Here is a 12,963-nt window from a genome sequence, read left to right on the forward strand (position 1 = left end):
AAGTCCATTCTCCCAAGAGAAGAAATGTCACTAGTCATTCACTAGACGACATGGGGCAAGAAGTGTTGGCATGTAATACATGGATTATTTCTACACTGGGCCTGTGTTTGGACTCTAATGTATGAACTGTGCATGTCCTTCAGGAGATGTGCAAGGCCTCCAAGAGTGACTCCCCACGGTGACTCTTCTACCACCTTGATTTCTTCAGGGCCAAACCTAGAAAACCACATTCCTTTTCCAAGACATACCCATCTATAAACTGCAGATTCCTCTGACATACATCCTGCTATGGGTTCAAATATACCCTGTGGCTATCATTAGCTTGCTTAGCTTTTCACACTGTGTATAAATCTGTAACACGCATTCAAGTATAAACCACAAAGTCTGTACAGTCAACATGTTAGTGCAGAACGAAAAAGAACTGAAGTGTCTTACAGATTCCATTTTGGCCATTTAAGTTCGTGCTTACTTCCACTCAGATGTTCTCTTTTTTTTGCCTTTTTAAACCCTCGAAGTGTTTACATCAACCAAATCCAGCTCTGGTAAAGCTACAGACCTCTATAGGCGCTCACAAGTTCATCGCTGCTAGTTCTCCTTTGAGTAGGGGGTGGCAATAGAGATGGTGCCTCCTCACAGTAAAAACTAACACACAATGAAAACACAGTAATTTTTTTCCAAATGTATACTAAGACCATATTACAGAGAAAAAGAAAAATAAAAGTCTCTCCTCAAACAGTAAACTGGGGGACAGCAAACAGCCTAATGGTCCAGAAGCTGAATCAAAGCAGAATAACAAACACTACAAATAACTGCATCTGTTCCGCAGAAAAGGTCAGAAAGTTCAGAAAGTTTTCTGCAGAAAGTTCCCACGCAATCTCGTGCCACCACCTGAAATCACAATGCCTCATCCTCAGTAAATACATTAATTCCTCAAAAAGTTCTTGACAGTCTTGAAAGTTTTAGCCCACAATAGATCAATCTGACCTCCCGGGCTTGTGAAAGTCACAAGCCACTGGTGCCACTCAAGGCTGGAAAAGCTAATGCCTAAATTAGGGAAGAAATTTTCCTTTCCCTTCCCCCTCTTCAGCCTCTAATGAATTGGACAAACCAATCTGGGTAGAGTGGCTTCTTTACGGTCATCCAATGGCAAACCGCAAATTCCCAAGTGCACTTACAAGGAAACCAGCCAAAAGCAAGCTTCAACATCCTTTAATCAAAACTCACATCTGAATTCTGGCACAATGTGGATCTTTGCTAGAACATGTACTGGACATGGGGCATCTATCAGTAGCTCTCAACACCTAATAGAGTTTTATCCTACCTTGGTTGTCTTCACAGCCATCGGCTGTTTGGAACAGTTCTGAATGCCATACATAACTAAACCCCTGAGAGACTAAGGCAATTCAGTTGGCAAGGAATAAGGTCTTGGTAACACCATCTATGTACAAGATCTGCTCTCCATTCCTGCCCACTGGCTTCCTGCAGAATAAAGCGTAAATTCTTATTTTCAAGGAACTAAATGTCCTGGCTTCAAGATCCCTAAAAGACTGTTAAATTCTGTGAGACAACCAAGACCAGCAACCTTGGTGTCTAAAACAAAAGTAATTAATCTGTACAACGAAGATTTTCCTGGAGACCAGCTCTAGACAGTGCAGAGAACTCTTACAGAAACCACACACCATTCTCATCATCTGCTTTAAGGAGAGAATGTATTTATTCAAACTTACCTCCCATAACAAACCAATGGCACCTGCGTTTATTTATACAGGAATGTTTTATAACTACGTACAACATCAAAGGCTCCGAAACCAAAACACTCCTTGAAATATGCTTCTTAAGTCCAAACATGCGACTGATATTTGTCACAACCCATACCACACCGCTGTAAATTATCCACCTGTCACGTGAGGCATCTATAGGCTCCCCAGCATGAGCCTATAGAGTAATATGCTGCTACCATCTTCTGCTGCATCTGTAGCCACCAGTCTCGAGTTGAAGAATTTTAACATAGGACTTGGATTTTGACAACTGGGAAGCCAGAACTGATCTAAAAAACATACGCCAGTGGCACTGACAACAAGAAAACATGGAACTGCAGAGAAACAGCAACAGAAGATCCCATTACCCCTGCATTTCTCCTTCCTCCTCCTGGTGATGTTCAGAGCTTTTTCCCCACCTCACAGAACTCTCTCTCAAATCATTCCTTCCCACTAATGTTCTTCTTGCACCCTTACTACAGTCAGGGTTGTTAGATGGCTGATGGTTATCCCCTTTTTAGGGGTAGGGTATGCACAGACCTATCTCCTTAAGAACAAACAGGCAACCTCCAGATTGGCACAGAATTACACCCACAACTTCCCACACATAAATACCTAACTGGATAAAGTGAGACTGACTAAAAAACCCAGCAGTTCAAGGTATTCATAATAGCTAGCTGAACACGTAATTTAAAAACTGTTTCCAAACCTACATTTTGGTAGTGACTCCTACGTTCAGTAAATGCTCTCATTTCAAAGAAGTGATCAGTTTTAGCAAGCTGCAATAAAAAAAGAAAAATCAGAACAAATTAAGAAGCGCTATGAAACGAAGTATTACCAGGAATCGTTCCTCTTTTTCAAGCCAGCGTTGATCTTCTTCCATCTCTTGTTGCTGTCGTATCAATCTCTCCTCCATGAGATGTGTGGGTAGAACCTGGCCCATTCCTCGTATATCCAAAGTGCCCGAATCCTGCAAAACAGAGTAAGCTTATTCAGTCTCACAACCTGAAATTTGTATAAATAGTTGCAAGAACTTATCATTTATAAAAGAACAGATTTTTAAAAGCCCAAAGGCACAACAGCAGTCAAGCAGAGTTCCTTCAACTCCTTATAAACTGAAGCAGACCATCAGAAGAAACTCTTTCCAACTACAAACAATTTATCTGCCTTGTTCCTAATCACTGGAATCAAAAAGATTTGAAAAATTCTGTTCTGTTTTTCAGTAACGTTGTCACTTCATATATTGCATTTCATTTAAGTCAGACAACAAAAAAGGATTTATCAACTTCATTTTCTTGGTCTTAAGCAATAATGCAACTATCCAGTTCTTACAAGCTGCAACCCATTTTTTACCGAAAATAAATATGCTTTTCAGTTTTAGCTGACACTTGCAAAGCCGGTCACAAAACCATTTTTAATGATTTTTGAATAAGTTTTTATGCATGTCGTAAGCTTACAATACTGAATATAACATATCCCAATGCTGTCTGGAAATCATTAGCAAGTAGTGTATAAATTAGTATTCTTAAAGAAGCCAAGGGGAGTTTGGTAACAAACTTCACTGAGATTGTCTTTAGGTAACCAAATTCCAAAACTTTTGTGAAAACTTTGGCTGTAACTTATAACGTTGGACATGCAAAGCATTCATATCCTTGTCTCTATATCAGACATGGATTTGATGGATGGACCACTTGGTAGATAAGGAATTGGCTGGATGGTTGCACACAAAGAGTTGTGGTCAATGGCTCGATGTCCAAGTGGAGACCAGTGATGAGTGGCGTTCCTCAGGGGTCAGTATTGGGACCGGCACTGTTTAACATCTTTGCCAGCGACATGGACAGTGGGATCAAGTACGCTCCCAGCAAGTCTGCCAACAACACCAAGCTGAGTGGTGCGGTCAACATGCCGGAGAGAAGGAATGCCATCCAGTGGGATCTGGACAGGCTTGAGAGGTGGGCCTGTGCAAACCTCATGAGGTTCAGCAAGGCCAAGTGCAAAGTCCTGCACGTGGCTCGAGGCAACCCCAAGCACAAATACAACCTGGACGGAGAATGGACTGGGAGCAGTCCTGAGGAGAAGGACTTGGGGGTGTTGGTTGGCGAGAAGCTCAACATGACTCATTAATGGGCACTCACAGCCCAGAAGGCCAACAATATCCTGGGCTGCATCAAAAGAAGCATGGCCAGCAGGTCGAGGGAGATGATTCTGCCCCTCTACTCCATTCTGGTGAGACCCCACCTGGAGTGCTGTGTCCAGCTCTGGGGCCCCCAACGTAAGAAAGACATGGAACTGTTGGAGTGGGTCCACAGGAGGGCCATGAAGATTATCTGAGGGCTGGAGCACCTCTGTTGTAAAGAAAGGCTGAGAGAGTTGGGGTTGTTCAGTCTGGAGAAGAGAAGGCTCCAGGGAGCCCTTATAGCAGACTTCCAGTACCTGGAGGGGGCCTACAAGAAAGCTGGAGAGGGACTTTTTACAAGGGCTGATAGTGGCTGGACAAGGGCTTTAAACTGAAAGAGGGCAGATTTAGATTCACTGAAACTCAGACCACTGCTTCCTTCCACTACCTGGGCTCACAGGAATATACATTGTCCAGATAGGTGGTAGATGCCCTATCCCTGGAAACATTCAAGGTCAGGCTGGATGGGGCTCTGAGCAACCTGATCTAGTTGAAGATGTCCCTGCTCACTGCAGGGGGGCTGGACTAGATGACCTCTAAAGGTCTCTTCCAACCCAAACTATTATATGATTCTGTAAGAAATGCTTCACTAGGAGGGTGGTGAGGTGCTGGAACAGGTTGCCCAGAGAAGTTGTGGATGCCCCACACCTGGAAGCGCTTAAGGCCAGGCTGGATGGGGCTTTGAGGAACCTGGACTGGTGGAAGGTGCCCCTGCTCATAGCAGGGGCGTTAGAATGACATGATCTTTAAGGTCCCTTCCAACCCAAACCATTTTATGATTCTATATGTTTCCACCAACACTTTATTTAAGTACCACATAGTTAAAGTTGTTTCTACAAGCAATAATGTATAGGGATGTTGAACTACTTGGGCCTACAACCCTCAGCTATATACAGTGTGAACAACAACAGCATGGCAGGAAGCTGCAATGGCAGACTATAAGGCCACATCAGCCAAGAGTAAGCAGAGGCAAACTGAAGACTCGGACACCTATCTGCTCGCCTGTATTTAACAAGTAAGCCTCAGTTACTACTTAAATGTTTATCAGAGGCACAGGGAACAGAGCACTGCTTAGAGAGGAAAGGGATTTAAGACAGAGGCTGCACAAAGTGAATCTTTGTGGGAGGATAAAATGGAATGAAAAAAGTATAAAATATTGAAGAACAGAAAAAAAAACGATGGAAGTTTAAAGGGGGAATTAATTTGATAATTAATTTGATGTTCCTTGCAGCAGCTCTGTGCAGTTATGACAGGCTGAAAAGCACCTAACAGGAATACAACACAAGAACAGTTTTGCAGACCAGTTCATTTTCTGTTCTGGATAAGTTATAGAGAAGCCTCAGATGCTTTAGTTATGCCAGACATCTCCCACGAGAGGTATTTTTAAACAGTAATGCTATTACATATTTCTACATGAATGTTCCCATCTCTATTAACAGCAAGAAGTTTCAGAAAAGCCTTCTTTTAACAAACACAAAATATTTGCTGTCCCTCAGTTAAGATAAGAACTTCAAGTTATTACTTGACATAATTGATTCAAGTTATTGTAACTTGATTCATGTTATTACTGATCAAGTAATAGTTTCATCAAGAATTTGTGGAAAGAGTACACTTTATGCCCAACCTCACATAGGAGGATTTGTTTCAGAACAGAAATCGGTCATGACTCCCATCCCACTGCAGTAAGGCAATTTCAAAAATACCAGGGAAACAATTTTCCTACAATAATCTCCAGATGTACCTAAATAATAAAAATGTGTATTTACTGGACGGAGTGCAACAACAGATGTGTCAGTTCACAGTACCTCCACGTTTGGTTGCCACACTATCTCCTGAGGCCGATGGTTCCAGGAATCTGCTTGATCCAAGAGAGAAGCCTGCCCAGGATAAATGCTGCCTGCCATGGCTGGTATCCCATGAGAACCAGGGTAGCCAGACACCTTTAGGGGGAAGAAAAAAAAAAAGAAAAAAGAAGAGTTACATAAATAAGACCTGTGCTTCCCCATAATTAATAGCTCCCCCCCCCCCGCCCCGCCCAGGGAGCAAATACCACAAAAACAACTCAAATCAAGCAGTCACTGAGAAGGAGGAGGAGGAGGGGAAGCAACAACAGAAGAAAGAAGCCAAGCCAAAATGTGACACAAAACATGTTCTTTAAGGCTTTGAGGATGCCTATCGGAACATAACAATAACTACCTGAGGATAACTATAACTATACAGAAACATATGGAAATAAAACTGTGACTTCTGAGGATAACTGTAACTATTTGAGGAAGCTTATCAAACCAGCCGCATTAGAAAATATGTTTTAACCTCTGCAGCCAAGAAGATCGAAGTCCTCTGATGAACAAAAATAAACCTTTTGATACATCTGTAAGAGCTACACATGCAGAGCTCATTCTCAAGTTAATAGGAGCCTGCACAGATCACCCTACAGAGCCATGTAAAAATGTACCCCCTAGTGTATCTTACGAGCTTAAGTCTTGAGTGACAGCATGTAATTAGTGTGGTTAGCTGCACGGCCTGAGAACTTCCCTACAGGAAAATCAAAGTAGTTTTAATGATCCAGAAGTACACATTAAAACAATTAAAACCTCCCCCTCTCCATGGAAAAAACAAATTTTGACTGAGACTGCTGTATATGGCTGTGGCTCTGAACAAACCCAAGAATGCTTGAAGTACTTTCATGACAAACTTTTGCTTTAAATTTCTTCAGCAGTGTTAGGAAGAAAAGCAAAACCTGTGGGTATACGATGTGGTAGATCTAAAGGTGCGTATCGGCCAACGGAAAATAAAATGTTTCAGAGAATCATCAGGGAGCAGAGTACCAATAAGCCCAAGGAAAGTCAACCAGGTAATGCCATTTTCTAAGGCAAGTGATTTTATAGCTTAGCACAAATTTTAACACGAACACCATATTCTTTCAATAAACATGAAAATGTCTGATGTGTTTCATTGTAGTTTTAGGAATCTGAGCACCATATCAGGTATGAAAATATCTGCCACCTGGAGTAAACCTACCAGGTTCAGTTTGGGGTTTGTTCTGATGTAAACCAAAAACCATTTACCAGAACCAAATGAAAATAAACCACATAAGAAGTAAATCAACCCCACCAGCTGCGACTGAGTTACAAACCCCACATTTGAAAAAATACATGCGCAGTGTTAAATGTAATACCTGGTAATGATTTGGCTGTACCATATGCTGTGGACTCGGGTAAAATCCTTCACTGGATCTCGGACTGGGGTAACCAGGCCTACTGGGCTGTAAATGTAAAGGAATTTTTAGAGTCTTTAGAAACAGAAAACTATAACCAGAAAATTACTCCTTGGTGAGACATTTGCAGGTGGTGTACCACAAAAGCAAGCTCAACCTCCCCCTCCCCCCAAAATAAATATTCTGAAATGATTAACATTTTTTTTAACAACTAAAATTAAGTTTTCCTCCATTTTTACTTGGAAATGGAAGCAGCTGAATTGTTTGCTAGATATGTCAATAAATAATGCTTGCTCTGTGAATTCTTTATACATATTTAATTGCTTGCACTAAATGACCTGCTCTGTGCTAACTCTAGAGAAGACATCAGCTAAGAACATAATTCTTAAATCAAGTTTCCAGGTGCAAATATAGCATTGTTTCTAAACCCACAATCTGCAGTACATAAAGTTTTGCTATTCATTTGTTGCTTTTGTGACCGTTCCCAGAGGTCAGAACTTTTGCTTCAGTCAGAACACAAATCAAGCTGGTTTGTTTAGCATGAATATTTCCATGTGTTATTCTGATGACTAAAGTTAGTTCTGATAATTAACTTCTGTGTAACTAATTGCCTGAACATGGAAGGTGCTTTTGATCATATACTGAACTCCATGGTCGCTTCATTATCCGTGCTTTGTTTTGCAACCCATTCCCAGCCAAGAAAAAACAAGACAGAACTAGCTCCTATTAGAAAGGAGAGGTTAAGAACAGCTACAGACAGTCTTTATCTGACTATCTTGCTTTATTCCATTCAGGAGAAGGGCCATACTTTACATGTAAACAAACAAGATGTATAATCACAGGAATACATGAGAAAAGTCCCTGGAAATTTGGACAGCACTATTATAAAGAATTGCATGAAAAGGTGTCCATTTTTCTGCACACATTGAACAGATCATCCTTTTGCCAGAATAGTTACAGAGATTTCACACTACTCAAAGAAGTAATGTTGGAAAATGTTGCTCAGAACAATATATTTTTATCTTCCAAGCAGAAGTGTCCCTTTTTTTTTTTTGTGTATTACCCTCCAAAGGTATATATATATATTTTTTTTAAATAAGGAATAGCGCTTCTGGGTGTTTCAGGAGGAGAAAAATTAACCCAAGGGGGGAAACCCCCCCCAAATGTCATCATTCTCCAAATGGGCTCCTTCAGTCCTTCTGGCAGTTAAAGGCGACCACCACATTACTTTGAGATTGCAGTATTTTATCATCATTTTTTCTATCTTACAGTTCTAACTGAAGTCACTGTGAGATACAATAATTTCATCTGCAAATTACTTGAGAACATGTAGAAGTTTAAGGTTATAAATAAAATGGAGTTTAAGCCCTATGAAAACCCAAAACTTGCATCATGAATTGCTGGAAGAAAAAAATCAGTTATCATCATTAGAAAACTAGATAATAAAGAGATACATAAACCCCCTTATCTATGAAATTCAACTTGTTCAAATGTCATTACCATCCGCATCCATATTTTACAGAAAAAGACTGTATAAAAAAAAACCCGAACAACTGTATCGCATATACAGTGAGGACATACTGACCCCCTCAAAAAAGATATGCAGGGGTTCAATTAATTTCAATCTTAACACATCTTTTGTCAAGTGTTTCAGTTTATACATCGCACCCAAAGCTTTAATGATGGTAATTTCTAACACGGTGTAGTTCATATATTACATTAGTAAAAGGTGTTTATTCTAGTTGGATCAGCGCCAAAGCTCCAAGACCAAATGCATTCTTCAAACAAGGTTTTCATAATTAAGGAGCATATTGTTCCTATTTATGCAGTTTATCTGGTTCTGTAACTCAGAACATCATCTGTTTATACCTACACCAAATCCTGCTAGTTAATCTCAGGTGACTAAATAGGCTGATGGGTTGTTTGCTGTTTTTAACTCTGAAATGAAAGGAACAATTACACTGTCCATATTTTTTGGTTGCATAAAGCTATCAAAACGTAGAACCAAGCTCGGAAATCCATCAGGCAAAACCTGGATATGGGGAAACTAAACAAAATAAAAGTAAGTTGCCTTCCTATGACTGTTGGGGGATCTGGGCAGCAGAAGGTGCCACGTGAGTACTACTGAAATTGTTATCGGCACCAGAGCTTGTGAATACAGCTGCAGGAATTCATCACAAACTGATCAGGACGCAGATAATATTCCACATTACAGTGGTGACTGCACAAAAACAAAATTCTTCAAAACACAGGTTTCAAAATCCATACAATTTCCAAGTGCAAAATAACTCCTACGAGAAGCAGACAAGATATAAAGAGTGCTCAGCAACTGGTGGGGTTAGACTACCGGAGCTGCAGAATACATCATCGACATCCGAACAGGATAGACATGTAATGAAACAAAATGAATTGTAAACTAAAACACATAAGGTCCTTGGAAGCAAACCCCTAATTTTCTGTCCAAAAAAAGGAAAATGCAATTAATTGATTTCTATCCCCTCACTGATGTGTTATAAATCAACTTCACGGTGCTCTGAAAGCTCACTAGCTAACATTTCATAGGAGTACTACAAGAAAGAAGGATAAAGAAAAGCCCAGGAAACAATTCTGTGGCAACAGTGGTAGCCTTTTGCAAGTTAAACAACAAGAAACAGAAAATCGTTAGTGCGATATTACAGCATGGATCAGTTCTAGTAACAGTTCAAGTAGAGCTGGGTCATTTCAGGCAAGTATTACCAGATGAGGACAAAATTGGCCAGAAGGCCGTTGTTTGAACTAACCTGTCAAAGGAGGCTTTGAAGAAATAAATGGAATAAAAAGGGTTTTTTTTTGTTTGTTTTTAAAACACATATAATTTGCAGTCTTAGCTACCTTGGGAGGAGCTTCATCTGATCCTCCTGAGTCCCACGATACTGTGACTTGTCGCCTGGATTCCATTCTCATTCGTTCTTCTTGCTGCAGCTTCTCTTCCTCCAGTATTGTACTAAGAAAAACATATTATATTTAAGTAAAACTCCAGTTCAGTGTCTAACAAACCTCTCCCCAGAACTCCCACATTTTTCAGACTAATGAATACTATTCGACAAAGTGATTTGGAACTGAAACACAAACTTCTTTTACTTGTTAGGCTTCTGAAAATCAGTATCAGGAAGAAATACTTCTGTAGGATTACCAGCATGCTTTTAACAACAGAAACAGCACCAAGTTTTTAGAAAGCTGTGGTTGATCTCGTACAAAAATTTTTTTACACGTTGAGTTCTTTTGATGTGTAATTACACAGAGCAATCCTCAAAGACAATAAATCGAGCAGTTACTTGCACGAAAACTTATTTTTCACAAGAAAATATCCTACTGAACTGCTGCAAAGGTTCAAAACAAACCGAAAATGTTCTTTACTGAAACTCAACAGAGCTTCGGATCACTGGGATCTTTTTTCTTTTTTAAACAAAGCAGTCAAAAAGCATTTTAAATACTATGTCTTCAGCTCCTACATTTTAGTCTAACCAGGAACACGTTCAGCAAACAAATTTAGCAAAACAGAAATATCTGACAGTATTCACTCAGCTTCTCAACATGCAGGTCAAAAGGCTACATTTTCAACAACGTACGAGACAGTAGTAAAACTAGTTCACTACTTACCACTGTTCTGACTATTAAAAAGACTGTTTGAAGTTCAGCGCGATACTGCTGCCCCCACAGCAGCCTCCTCCCAGTTCTGCCGTGCGGATTATTAATGTTGGATATTTGCCATTTGAGAAATACTCAGAATGAAGCTTTGAAATAGGGAGCTACAAATTCGTTGGAGCTGCATGCTACACAGATATTCTGGAGATGTCAGTAGGGCAGATTATTTACATATTGATATCCCCAGTGTAAAGATAATCCTGAAAAGGAGATATTTCAGCTTCTTTATCACTCAGGAGTTTTGAGAAACAAAGCTAGGTTCTGAGTTTATCATCTCCTGTTCAGTCTGCTAAATAACCATCCAGAATTACTCATGCAGGGGATGAGATCAACTACAGCAATCTATTCTAATCTTGGAACTTTACTGCTTATTTCAAGAATAAATTCCTGCTGGGTTGGAGACAAGAACTTTGATTTTCCTTACTCAGCCAAAAAAAGAAGAAAAAAATCTATGCCACTTCTAAAAAGCAGAGAAGTCATCTCCTCTCACTGCAACTAAACCAAGTTTATAAGTATTGCTGCAATTCCAATCCATCATTGCTGAAGTAACACAAGAATGTGGAACAAAAACAAAATCAGGCAAGTTATTTGCAAAACTCATCCTGATATAACTACCACGGAAACACGGCTACAGCCTAATGGAGGGAACAAGAGAGAGAAAAATCTTCCTATTTTACCTCTCTTTTCCTTCAGAATAAGGAAAATGAAGGATTTCCTACTTGAATCCATGAAGAACTAGCAAAAAACCACTGCTTTACAGCTAGGTCACACTTCAGATATTCAGCATGCATTTTTATGTAGCACGAGAATCAGTCAACATGCATTCAAGAAATACCTCCATTTAAAAAAACCACAACAAAACAAAACAAAAATATCCGCCCGGACATTGCATGAATAAAATATAGATTTTTTTAACAAAGCTGTTGATACAGCAGTTGCTCTAATCTGAGCAAAAGAACAGGACAGGAGTTGGCTAAAAGCAGCTGACTAAATTTAGAGATGGCTTATTGACAATCTGGGGCTATGGGTATAATTTATCACAGCATAGTCCTGTTTTTCCATAAAAAGGAACAAAATGCCAATACCTATCTGCCTTGCTATCAGAGCCATTTTATCTGTGGTGTCATGGTATTCAATACAATACCATTAACTTCAGTCATATCACTGGAAATGAGCAATTTCTACTGAAACAACTTGTTTTTTCTAACGTAGGCTCAGCTTTTTGCCTTACACCTCTCATTCATCCCACCCTGCTCTTTCGTTGCCTGTGTCACCAGGAGGCCCCTTCCCCAGCAACCCAGTAAGTAGCCCGGTCAAAGGCTGATCAGCTGCAGCAGAATTTGTACTTGGATGCCCTTGAGTACTGCTGACACAAATATAGAATAGAAATGCCTCAAAGAAGCATTACTTGAAAAAAAAACACAAAGCGTATAAATGGCTCACAGAAACATCTTTGTTTTTACAAAGGGAAGACCAATCCATAGAGAGAGTAAAAGCATGCCAAGAGATATTTTTGACCTTTTCTCAGTGCAGCTGGCTTAAGTACTCTGAACAGTTTATTAGAATTTGCAGAAGGTCAGGAAAGTCAGATCTAGGCATATTTTCCCAAACTGCACATATTTTTAGCAGCAAAGAGGAGCAAGCGGAGAAGTATTTCTATTCATATGGTTTCTCTAGAAAAACTTGAGGTAGTACAGTCAAATCATCTTCTTGGCTAGGTTAAGTCTGATGAAGAACCTCAGCTATTAAAAGTTTGCATAATTGATAAACTTCTTTAATTTACAAAGAATCTTTTTACCGAAATTCACATTTTACCAAATTTTACATTTACTGGGAGCTTCAGTGTAGCAATATCTGAAATACTAAAAGTTATCCTTACATTTCAAAAGTCACAGCAATACCAGTGTTTGCTGCTATGGTGGTGTGGGGAACCTACAGTAAGTGCTGACCCTGAACAAGCAGCAGCTTTTTTTCTCTCTGTGGTCTCCAGGCATCAGAAATGCAAAGCTGGATGCAGATGAACATATTTTTGCATACTGCTTTAATTGAAAAGCACTTTCATATGGATCATAGATTATTCCTAATGGTCACTGTCAAAGAGCAAAAGGCTAATGAAATGTTTTGCAGCC

The 12,963-nt window shown here is 39.8% G+C and overlaps 1 protein-coding gene across 7 annotated transcripts in view; it reads right to left on the reverse strand.

Moving 5' to 3' along the window:
* Positions 1-12,963, reverse strand: part of PTK2 (protein tyrosine kinase 2) — a 233,548-nt gene that overhangs the window by 21,999 nt on the left and 198,586 nt on the right. For 6 of the 7 annotated variants that reach the window (XM_075085912.1, XM_075085909.1, XM_075085911.1 and 3 more), the window contains 4 exons: positions 10,022-10,133; positions 7,112-7,198; positions 5,739-5,873; positions 2,596-2,727 (listed from right to left, as the gene is read on the reverse strand). In XM_075085912.1, coding sequence (XP_074942013.1) covers positions 2,596-2,727; positions 5,739-5,873; positions 7,112-7,198; positions 10,022-10,133 — 466 coding nt within the window. Of the gene's footprint in view, positions 1-2,470; positions 2,728-5,738; positions 5,874-7,111; positions 7,199-10,021; positions 10,134-12,963 lie in introns of all 7 variants that reach the window. The other variant, XR_012659326.1, reaches the window with a different exon arrangement.

This window comes from Phalacrocorax aristotelis, chromosome 2 (assembly GCF_949628215.1).
Source record: "Phalacrocorax aristotelis chromosome 2, bGulAri2.1, whole genome shotgun sequence".
Classification (NCBI taxonomy): Eukaryota; Metazoa; Chordata; class Aves; order Suliformes; family Phalacrocoracidae; genus Phalacrocorax; species Phalacrocorax aristotelis.